The sequence below is a fragment of the Misgurnus anguillicaudatus genome, chromosome 15, assembly GCF_027580225.2.
Source record: "Misgurnus anguillicaudatus chromosome 15, ASM2758022v2, whole genome shotgun sequence".
Lineage (NCBI taxonomy): Eukaryota > Metazoa > Chordata > Actinopteri > Cypriniformes > Cobitidae > Misgurnus > Misgurnus anguillicaudatus.
Genome location: NC_073351.2, coordinates 4,970,001 through 4,982,661, shown reverse-complemented (window position 1 = coordinate 4,982,661; position 12,661 = coordinate 4,970,001). Strand labels below are relative to the sequence as shown.

General features: G+C 37.3%; 1 protein-coding gene across 1 annotated transcript in view; it reads left to right on the top strand.

Moving 5' to 3' along the window:
• LOC141349805 (deoxynucleoside triphosphate triphosphohydrolase SAMHD1-like) overlaps positions 1 to 12,661 on the top strand; it is a 143,979-nt gene that overhangs the window by 18,967 nt on the left and 112,351 nt on the right. Inside the window, exon 2 of the mRNA XM_073853972.1 lies at positions 10,560 to 10,585. Within this exon, the coding sequence (XP_073710073.1) occupies positions 10,560 to 10,585 (26 nt within the window). The remainder of the gene's footprint in view (positions 1 to 10,559; positions 10,586 to 12,661) is intronic.

The window sequence follows — 12,661 nt, the reverse complement described above, 5'->3', positions numbered from 1 at the left end:
TGTTACCTAAACCACTAAAATTCAACATGTATGAATACATTCAAACTGATACTTAACTCATCATCAATAAAGAACAATAAACAAAATAAACAAATAAAGACCAGTGGTTCTCAACTCCAGTCCTGGGGACCCACTGCTTTGCACATTTTGGATGTCTCTCATATCTGACACACTCAGTTCAGTTCATGGAATCTATCCTAACGAGCTGATGATCTGAATCAGGTGTGTTAAATAAGGGGGACATCCAAAATGTGCAGAGCAGTGGGTCCCTAGGACTGGAGTTGAGAACCACTGGCTTAGACCACTAACCATTTTCTCAAAGCACACAATGAGGATCCTTTGCGAAGTCTTGGGTCTGTATATGAGAGAGAGAGAGAGAGAGAGAGAGTGAGAGAGAGAGAGAGAGAGAGAGAGAGAGAGAGAGAGAGAGAGATATGAGTTCCATTATTTTACATTTTTAATCCAAAATTATGGCTTGACCTAACAAAAGCTAATGTATAATGTATACATCTTACTCACCATTTTCAAATGAAATCCCACTGAAAGTCCATGAGCTTGCGCAAGAGGCTGGCAATGTGGGAATTGACAGTTCTTCTTTTTTCCCCTTTACGACCTTTGTCCTTTTTCTGAGTTTATACCCACAAAGTGTCTGAAAAATTATACACTTGTTAAAAATCAAATTAATTCACACAGACTAACAGCACAACAAAGACAACAAATGTACATGAACTATCCTCAACATGCAACATCCTCAACTGATTTTTAAAATCAAAGTTAATCACCAGACCTGTTAAAATCATGCTTGAGCCACAGCTAGGCCAGAAAAAAATGCAGGTGTTAGCAGACAATATCTTACCTCTGGATGAATTCAAGTGTGCAGGCTGCCTCCTCTTGGTACTGTAGGTTAAAGATATAAAAACAGGAAAAGAAAGATGCCAGCCCTGTCACAAAGGTGGACTGGAGACCTTCCCAAATAATTTGGCCCTCAAGGCTGAGTATCCAGCGCTGGAAGCGTCTTCTCACTTCTCCTGAAACAGAATTTTTTTAACTGTGAAATTTCTGTTTTAGTTTTCCTTTTGAATACAGTTTAGTTTGATACCATTGAATTCACTACATACAACACTAAAGACAACTGTCATATCTACAACCAACTTACCAAGAAGTATCAGACGAGGAGTTGCAGGTATAGAGAGTGAACTCTCAAGGTCAGCTGCAATGGCATATCCCTACATAGAACAAATTAAACACAATAATTAGGGCTGGGCGGTATGACGGTATATTCCGTTACCGCGGAATAAAATGTCTGACGTAACAGATTTTTCTATTCCGTCTATTCCGCGGAATGCAAATAAGTGGGCGTGGCTAACTCTGCCCTCCAGCAAGTTAGACTGAGTGTGACGGAGAAACACGTAAAATAGTTCACTTATAAAAAATGATCGAGTTATTTGTGTAATTTTTATAATCAGTGCTAGTGAATCCACCACGGATCACTCAGCGAGACTCTTGTCTTGCTCGCTCTCGCGCTCTCTCTCTCTCTCGCTCTCTCTCCTCATGCAGCAGCCGGCCGGTCTCTCGCGTGCAGAGGTCTCTCTAAAGGAGCTGCGACGCCAAATAAAGAGTTCTTCTCGCACATAATGCTAATAGTTGTAAAGTTTTCTGAACTTTAAGCAAGCTAACTTGCATTTATATCAGTGACACGTGCGCTGCTGGAGCGATGTAGTTTGACGCGCCATTTGCTTATACAAACATTTTTGATCGGAAAGACGAGAAAGAGATGCAAATGTTAAGGTCTAATAGAAAGTAAAGGGCGTCAACACCTTAAAACAAACTTTATGGTCATCAAATCATAGCACCTGTAACATTTATAATATTTAGAGCTTCTTCTCTCATATAGACCAGTTCAAAGGATGTAAACAACACTGATCCAGAAGCACTTCCTGTTTCCGTTTTTTAACACTAGATAAACGTTGGGATAAAATAAACCAACAGAACATATAAACCTGAATTAACTGAAGTTAAACAAACATCTTAAAGATAATAATATATGTGAAATAAAAAAATAACTGTCACAAACTGTAACAGGAAGTGTTTCTGGACCAGTGTTGTTTACATCATTTGAACTGGTCTATACAGGTATTTATCCTGTCTGTAGGTTTTTGCATATATTTATACTTGTTCATTTTACATATTGTATATGTTTAATGTAATGTATGCATAAATACAAAATACAATGAAGCCATACTATAGCTTCAATAGTCTATAAAATTAATAACTCAAATAAAAACAAGATTCTGTCTAATAAAGACTTATCTGTTGTTATCTTCTGGGCATTTTCACTTTAACATTATTAACTTTAAATTGCTCATATTTTAAAATGGTGGTGAGCATTTAGTTAAAAGCTATACTGCCCTACAAAGCGAAAGCGCAGTAACTACGCATTTGGTCAAAATTGAGTTAAGGGTTAAAATGGGCTTTGTGAGATCTGTTGTGTCTTGTGACAAAGTCTCCTGGTTAAATTTTGTCCCATTTCAGAGAAATGTGTGTGCCAAAATTGCAGTAACATGTTTGACTGGCTGGTGTAAAAAACTTTAAAGCCATTTTTCTCAGTTTCAGTGTTTGCGTAGATACTGCACTTAGCCTTTGGAGGGCAGTATAGTGAGTGGTGTATTTCTGTAAATTTTTATCATCAAAAAACAATATAAACTGAAAAACATGTATACCGTGAAATATTCAGTTCCGTGAAATAAAATGACTCATTCCGTGAAATAGATTTTTGCTCATTCCGCCCACCCCTAACAATAATAATGACATAAGACTACCACTGAGTAAGTGAGACAGACAGACAGACAGACAGACAGAATGAGAAATAGATAGATAGATAGATAAACAGAGAGAGAGAGAGAGAGAGAGATAGAGAGAGAGAGAGAGAGAGAGAGAGAGAGAGAGAGAGAGAGAGAGAGAGGGAGAGAGAGAGAGAGAGAGAGAGATGGAGAAACAGGATTAAGCAAGTAAGAAACCATTCAAATTTCCACCTGGTTCTGAGATATAAATCCTGGGATATCTTGAACAGCAGTGTGATCAGGTGGTACCCTGCATCTGTAATAATAAATAAATAAATAAACAAATGTAAACATTGATCTACAACTCAGTGATAATTAAAACAGCAAAATAAAAAAAAATAAAAAATAGGATGCACTATGCCAATGCAATAAAAAAGTGAATAGCTGTTAACATAGCTAGATACTGCACTAGCCCGATCAGTAGCCTACTGTTTTTGCTGGATTTACCTCATTGATAGCATAAAACATACCGGTATATATAAAATAGTCACAACAGCCTGTCTGGTAGCCCAAACAGCTATAATTCATCAAAGACAAGCAACTGTCATGAATTCATTAAATAGAGTTTTAGACCAACTATCTAGCATAAGAAACAGCTATCAGTAAAAACATTTATTAGCCGTTTGATTTTCAGGATTAATCTGCTTTAACCAGATGTCCACATGGCAATAATGCCACACAAACCAGACCACGGGAATGCTAAACGTTATAGTTGTTTATAGATTTGGATCGTACTTTACATAAATGGACATTAAAATAAGCGCATTCTAAAATTAATGGACAAACTATCGAAATGTTGCTAGCTTGAATCACCTTGCCTTATTAACTAAAGCTGTGTCTGAAACCGTTCCCTCGTTCACTATTCCCTATATGGGGAATGACAGTTGAGTCCACTATATGGGGAAGAAGCAAATGAAAATGAGTGAGCGATTTCGGACACTGACGCAAATATCATGCCTCAGAGAGCTGTCGCAGAGATTCATCAAAAACACCTGTGTGGCTTTATTGATTGTGCTGTGAAATGGTAAAGCTTACTTTGTTTTTCACATTTGTCATGTTTATTGTATTAGTTGATAATAAAGAGAACAAAACAACTGCTTATAATATTTATTTACTGCTGTTTATTCATTGTTTAATAAAAATGTGTATTAGATTTTAAATAAAAGATAACGCAATTATTTTTCATTTGTTTATTTTCAAAAAGTAGAAAATAACTGACAACAAGAAAATGTTTGGTGTCAGTATCCTTCGGCTGATTCAAGTTACGCGTTGGTCTCCCGTTGCATCATGGGAAATATGAGTGAACGAGTGTACATCGAATGTACCCTCAAAATCAGAGTGCATTGTGGGTAAAAAGTAGTGAATGAATGTAGGGAATGAAGTTGTTCACTCAGGTTTCGGACACCACTACAAAATGGCCGACACCCGATATAGTGCACTATATAGTGGATAGGGAGCGGTTTCAGACACAGCTTAAGTTACTTCATTTCGTGTGGTGTAAGTCCCCGTAAGTCCGTTGCGTTTAGTATCAACATCACTGATAGATGATTAAAACTATGCATGACTTTCAAGAAACTCTTTAAACTCACCTGATTATTGGGATTTTGGTCAGCGACGCGATCTTCCGACATGGTTCTCCGTGTTCGTTGCCGGTTAAAATGCCGCCTTCCATGCTAACGTTACTTCACAGGATGCAAAAAATACTGTATGAACATGTTATTTCAAATAGTGCCGCCAAATAAAGTGGCGCCTGCCGTGCTGCGTGTCATGCGGATATTTACACCGTTTTCAAAAAGAAGAGACACACACACATTCGGAGCGCAGTTACTCAATAAATGTATTAATAGGGTAATAATTGTATTAATAGGGTAATAAAAGACTATTCTACCCACGATAACAAAGACATTTGCGTATGAACAGAAAACATTGAGGTGTTAAATAACAATAATGAGGTGTTATTTAACAATGAGGTGTTAAATAACAAAAATGAGGTGTTATTTTACATATATCTCCTAAAATTAACAGTAAATAACAGGTTAATCATGTTGAAATTTACATACTGTTCCTTTAAATCACATATATTTTTATATAGTCTTAACACTGTGTTAAATTACTGCGCTTTACTTTAACTGGATGTTTTTCTTGTGTTTATTTCATGTTGTACAATCGTTTAGTAGTATTAAAACAAATGGTTTTATAATAAAATAAATGAATGTGTTTTATATCATACTTCATTTTGTAATAAATACATTAAAGCTAATCAGCGTATTCACATGTTGCCTTAACCACATATTAGGGTTTCTGCATTTGATATATTTCGTTAAAAATACATTAAATAAGAATAGCCAAGACTGCACGTACTGTATTGGTTAGACCGAATGACGACCAAGTACTCTGCTGTTCCATTTGCAATATAACTGGACTCCCGTCCTCCCGTCCTCGGGAGTTCGTTCTTCCAAGTCTGAACTTGCTAGTCCGAACTACGAAGGACGCAAGTCCGAACTAGGTGTACTTGGTATTAAGAAACAGCTACTAAACGGAAGGAACAAAAACAGTACAGGTGGAGATAATAAAGACATTTAACAACACTCTAATATTTACAGCATATAAATAGTCATCTCATAGTCATTACTACACTAACCATGATTAACTATGTTTTTTAAAAACCATGGTTGTTGTCAAAACCATGGTTATTTTTTAGTTACTATGGTTTTACTACAGTAACCATGTTTTTTGGTTTTAGAGATTATGCTCAGTACTCTACTGCTTTTCCTGCAGTTCCCAAATGTGACATGTTGAAATCTGCACCACTGAATTGGACGTGAAATTAAATGAACAAAAAAATGCCTGCTTTTAGGTTGTCTTTTTAAACAGACAGAATATTTTGGTAGTTCTGAAAGGTGGATATGAACAATTGAATTTTTAATACGGAAAATGTGTATGAAATGTTTTGAAGTGAATACTCACAGCTTAAATATAAAACCATATTGAAATATAGCTGCAAGCAGCAATACCGAGGTCAAGCCGAAAAGGGCACAGAAGGATGTAAAGTTGAGTTTGGATAAACAGACTAAAGAACGTAGGTATACTTAATGATTTTAGATAAAAAAAACGCAAAAGTAATCAACAAAAACAATATATGTTCTTGTCTACTGCAATCGTCCTTCTGTTATTGGCAATCACGGAACATTGGAGCACTGAAGGACATGTGAGTGATATTTGCAGTGGCAAAACATGTGTCACAAAATGTTACAACAACTTAAATGAGTCAAAAGAGACCATCCCCATGTCTTTACAATGTTCTGATGCAGAGAAAAAGCTCTTGCAAAAACGGTTGATAAGGTATTCTCATTGGTTGCTAGAGAGTAAATTTACATCCACCAGTGATTATAGTCCAAGCCATGAAAGGAATAATCCATGATGACTCATGGTTTTAGATGTGCTGTTGCAGTAGTTTTAGGCAAAAATAGCCATTTTCTATTTCAAAACCACTAGGTGGCGCTATGACAAAATTGTGCATGCAACATCAGGTCTTGACTGCGTTGCATCCCACTGCGCAAAGTGACGTCGGAATGACGTCTTTTTCATGTAATTTTTGGACGTCCGAATCCAGTCCATAAAAGGGGTTGTTTTGTAACGCCAGGCGACGTCTTTTTCTCAACGTCTGCACGTCTAAATGTTTACATCCATAGGACCTCCGTGTAAGAAAAAGAGACATGAAAAAAACGAAAATAGATGAATGTCTCTGCACTTCACCCATCCATTGCAACACCGAAACACTTCAGTCATTTCCTGCCAGCTGTGGGATTGAACCTCTGATCTTTGGGTTTCAAGCATGTGTCGCTAACCACTCGGCCACACGGCTATATCTTAACATTGTATTTAGGGCACACTTGTTGCATTCATAGCATGAACTCAACATTATGAGAATAGGTGAGAATATTTTCATGTTAAATTGTTAGTTTGGTCATATACTTTTAATATAACGAACTACACATTCAATTACATATTTTTAATTGTACATTTAGATGAATTTGTATATAATTCAAGAAAGCAGAAAAAACAGTGTTTACATAATATAGACTATTCGTAAGTATTAATCATGTTGGTACAATAATCCTGATATTTGTAAATAAACACATTTTTATAGGCCTAATCATGTAATATAGACATAGGCCTGTCACAGACGTCCAAATGACGTCCAAAGAATTACCCAGTTGAAACGTCAAATGTTGCCCGTAAATATGACGTCCAAATGACATCCAAAAAATTACCCAGTTCAAACGTCAAATGTTGCCTTAAATATGACGTCCTAATGACGTCCAAAAAATTACCCAGTTCAAACGTCAAATGATGCCCGTAAATATGACGTCCAAGTAGGGTCATGGTTGGACGTCCAAATAGTAGACCTAGTTTGGACGTGGAATAGATGTCCAGAATTGGTCATGGACCGACGGACCCAATATAGACATGATCTGCACGTCCGTGTGATTGACTAGGGGTTAGTCTCCATTCTCCCTGAAGAATGGCATTCCTCGACAGCATTTCCACCCCACAGTTCATTCTGCCAGGGACATGGGCTGCTCTTATAAAGAGGAGATGTCAACAGGGGTCTGGAGCACATGACCCTCTGGCGATTGATGTACAAGACCACTGTTTGCACTGTACAAATGAAAACATGGTGACCCCTCAGTGTCAGAAAGCTCTGCAGCGCTAGAAAAACAGCCTTAAGCACTAAATGTTTATATGCCATGACTGCTCGGTCTCCGACCAGGGGCCTGAAAAAAAGAATGCTGTCGCACAGGGCACATATGTAGTGGTCACATATATAGCTGGCCAAGAGGGCAATCCGGCGAGGTGGCTGCCATCAGCCCAAGAAATCTCTGAAATTGTCTCAATAGCCAGCATAACTGGGACTGAACATATTACAGCAGACATTTGATTTTGTCTGCACCCCAAGAGCGCAATCTCCTGTGTAGGAGTTAAACGTGCTCTTCTGCATAATCATATGCAGGCCGCGGTTGGCTAAGTGTGAAAGCAAGGCATCTCTGTTGCTAATTAGTACATCTCTGGATTGTGCTAAAATCTGCCAATCGTAATAATTTAGGATGCGCATACCACTCGCTCTCAGCTGGGACAGCACTGTGTCCACACATTTCGTGAACTTGCGTGGTGCGAGAGCCAGGCCCAAAGAAAGGACTGTAAATCTGAATCTTGAATCTTTGAATGCAAATCTCAGAAAGCGCCTGTGATAAGGGGCAATCTGACTACGAAAATAACCATCCTTTAAATCCATTCAAAATACCAGTCCCCGGGCCGAATGTGGCCGAGAATATGTCTCATTGTAGTAATTTTGAAAGTTCTCTGTTTATTGGCCTCAGGTCCAGGATCGGTCTGTAAAAGCAACTCTCTCTCTCTCTCTCTCTCTCTCTCTCTCTCTCTCTCTCTCTCTTTCTCCCTCCTGCAACGGCACTGTATCACCTGTTTGGCAAGGAGATTGCAGATTTCCTGATGCTCTTTATCAGGACAGTTGACACTACCACACCATTGAAGTGGGGTGGTGCGTCAAAACTGAAGAGAGTAGCCGTTCTGAATAACGCGTAGCATCCACTCCAATATGTTCAGTATGACATGCCATGCATCTAAACGCTGAGACAGTGTCCCAAGATGCTCTATCTGATTCCTGTTGCTGTGCAACCAGCAGAGGCGGACAGAGTACACAGCTTCATGACTTGAGCAAAAGTACAGATACCCCTTGCTAAATTTTCCTCAAATACAAGTAAATGTACTACAGTCAGATGTCTACTTAAGTAAAAGTACTGAAGTACTTGTTTTTAAAAGTACTTGACTATCAAGAGTACAAGAGTACATTTTCTAAATATTGAACGACGTAAGACGATGTACAGCAAATCATAGAGCTTTGAGGTCAAATCTGATGCAAATCAGGAAGAGGACACACATCTCGCTCCGTTCGCTGTTTGAGCTCTTCAGATCGCATAATTCAGTGGAAAATGAATAGAAATGTAATTAAAAATACATCTTGTTTGCAGAATTACATGGATGATACGTTTAACTTCTATAATCTGGTAAGCAAAGTAAATCACTATTGTTACGATTAGTGTTTCTTTTAGTTGGGCACTTGGGTCTTAAAGTTTAATGTTAGTCTTCTTCTATTCATTGTGACAGTATGTTTGTAAAACACATGTTAGAGTAGAGTACAATAGGATGAGGTCTTAAACTGTTGCTATGCTAATTATTGTGAAAGTTTTTTCTCTTTTGATTTCATACAAAAGATAATTAAGTTCATAATTTAATGTTCTATCAAAACCGTAATGCTCCTGTGAAATCCAACAATGCTGAAAAAATCTGTTCAGCCATAAGGGTTAAAAATGTTCATACAAATCTAAACTATGGTGATAATCAAACACGCTGAGACATCAACAATCAGCGTAAAAAAATTATTAGGCCCCTGAGCACAATGTCTTGTAGGCCCCCCAAGCACACAATCAAATTATATATATTATATGGTTCTTTTTAACTGTCAAATTACAGCCAATAATCACAACCTGTAGGACAATATCAAAACATGTAGATATTTTTGTTGCAAGCAGGGACCTACACAGAGACCTGCACAGGGGGGCAGACGCTCAAGTTAAAAAAGGGCACTTCACTTAGGCCTAATCATTTTTTAACAAAAGGTTAAATATATTGACAACTTCCTGCCAACAATGTGCATGTTTCTGTGATACTAGCTGTAAAAATATTTAGAAATAAGGACTTCCCCAAGAAAAGGGTGGATAGTTTCACTAATAATTTGTTAGTTTAATTTGCACAGGGAAGTATATCTTGTGTTGCTGTTATTTTGTTAATTTTGCAATTCTTACAAAATATTATTATGTAATTTTATGGGGAAACGCTGCAAAAATAGTGGGAAAAACACTACAGAATGATTGACAAAAATACAGCAATTAAAATTGGTACAAAAAGTCTTAAACTGAAATCTTTTACTTTTGCCTTTACTAAACTTTAAAAAATGTATTAATATTGTTTAAACATGTTAAATATTTACGATTCGTGATCGAGGCAGAGACTGGAGATTTAATGTGATACACATTTCAAATAAAGTGTTGTTAAGAAAGTTTGAGCAAAGTTTTAACAAAGCCTGTCACATTATCCAGCATGTTAATCCTGCTCACATCACTCGCAGCATGACGACTCAAGTGCAGTAGTTATTAAACCATCTTTACTCATTAAAGAGATTTGACACCTCAGCAAGCCCCCAATGGGCACACGCTTTGCACTTGTGTAGTACACAACACACGCATGCTACTTTGATGTCATTGATTCAGAGTATTCACTATAAATATATATTTTTAAGTTATGACGGTTTAAATCAAAACAAACCAACTGCAGTTGAATTGATATTAATTGGAATGCACAACCAAAAAGCGAGATTTCTGAAAAAAAAACGGAGTTATCTCGTTTTGCAACGAAACTTTTCATATGTGTGTGTGTGTGTGTGTGTGTGTGTGTGTGTGTGTGTGTGTGTGTGTGTGTGTGTGTGTGTGTGTGTGTGTGTGTGTATATGTATATATATGTATATGTATATATATATGTATATGTATATATATATAATGTATAAGTGTGTGGAAATGCACACTGCTGAAAGAATATTTTGTTACATATTTACCAAAACGTATATTGTATATTGTTTTACAGAGTCAAAGCAAGACGTCAAAATGAAGGTAAGCTATATTTGGACTTTTTTATATTGAGAGGACTGGCAAAATCCCAGTCAACCTAAATTCACCCTATGTAAATTAGGTGTGTGTGTGTGTGTGTGTGTGTACCTGGTAATTATCACGTTGTGGGGACCAATTGTCCCCACAAAGATAGGAATACCAGTATTTTTGAGGAAACAAGCTTATAAATCAAACAGAATGATGTTTCTTGAAAATCTGAAGTATCAGAAAGTTTTCTGTGAAAAGTTCTCTATCTATCTATCTATCTATCTATCTATCTATCTATCTATCTATCTATCTATCTATCTATCTATCTATCTATCTATCTATCGTGAGGAAAATAAGTACTTGAACACCCTGCTATTTTGCAAGTTCTCCCACTTAGAAAATCATGGAGGGGTCTGAAATTGTCATCGTAGGTGCATGTCCCCTGTGAGAGACATAATCTTAAAAAAAATCATACATTGTGATTTCTGGATTTTTTATAGATTATGTCTCTCACAGTGGACATGCACCTATGATGACCATTTTTAACCCCTCAATGATTTCTAAGTGGGAGAACTTGCAAAATAGCAGGGTGTTCAAATACTTATTTTCCTTACTATATATAGTAGTAAATTAACCCTTACATATTTAAGACTAAATGATTTTCACAAAATTAAGAAAATAAACATGATGCACGTTCTGTACTCTCTCCCTCAGTGAAGTCCTTTCAGAAACGTGTCAGAAAAATGAACTGTAACTTAACAAATACTTGTCATACAAACTAAAGATAAATGTCTACGTAATGTTTGGAATGTTTACTTTTGAATAAATGTAAGTGAAATCGAAAACAAATATTGTCATTCGGTGTAAACTGTATAAGGAGGGGAGATACCGCCTTTCTCCTGTTACCTCATTATCTGTAATGAGCTGATATCACCACACCCCGCTCTATTGAAGTAGAAGAGCAGAGATGATCCATATGCGTTACTCAACCCAGTCAATGGACACACAATCCATGATATCTGCATTCAGTGCTCTGTTGAGTTTAATCCGAGTGCAGGAAACATGACATCTAAATCCTTGTTTAATTGTGCCTGTAATGAAAAGTACTCTCCATACGCGAGTGTTTTCTTTGTGCTTCTGTCAGACAGTGTGATGTGACGGCCAAACATACACACACAAATACACAATGCCTCATATGCAGATTTACAGGCCCTTGAACAAGAACAACTCGTGAGGGGAGGACTAGTAATTAACCCTGTTAGAAAAGTCAGGGTTTAGGGAGGTTTAGGGCTCTCTTACACCCGGCGCAATGCGCGATTCAAGTGTCTTTTGCTAGTTTCCACCCTGCGCAATTATCATTTTCACATAAAGAACTGCTTCACCTGTAGCCTGGTATGTAAATAAATGCTTTGCTTTAAACAAATGCATCTATTTTAAACTGGTCTTCATCTAAGTCAACGGTATTGACAAACATAAAGTGTCTAAAAGTAATAATGCAATGCTTTTATGTCTTTATTGAACACACTCATTCAACATTTTAAATGGCAGTGGAAAAAATAAGTGTAGACTTAAAATTAATAACTGGTTGTCCCCTCTGGCAGCAATAACCACAACCAGGGGCTTCCTGTAGCTGTGGATCAGACCTGCACATATTGAGGAATTTTAGCCATTCTTTTGCCAATACCGCTGTGGAGTATCAATATGCTCTTTTGCAAACTTCAGGCAGGCAGCAATGTCCTTTTTAGTAAGCAGTGGCTTCCTTCTTGGTGTCCTGCCGTGGATCCACTGCTTCTTCAGTGTTTTATGTATTGTAGACTCATGAACAGAGATGTTAGTGAGTTCATATGATGCCTTCAAATCTTTGGCTGTCATTCGTGGTTGTTTCTTTACCTCATTGATGAGTCTTCGTTGTGCTCTTGGTGTCATTTTGACTGGACCCCCACTTCTTGGTAAAGTAGCAACGAAGCAGCGTCTCCATTTGTAGATTGTTTGCCTAACTGTAGATTGTTGAATTTCTTAAGTCTTTAAAATAACTTTGTAACCTTTTCCAGCTTTTGGTAAAGCAAAAAATTTCTGAACGTTGCTCTTCTG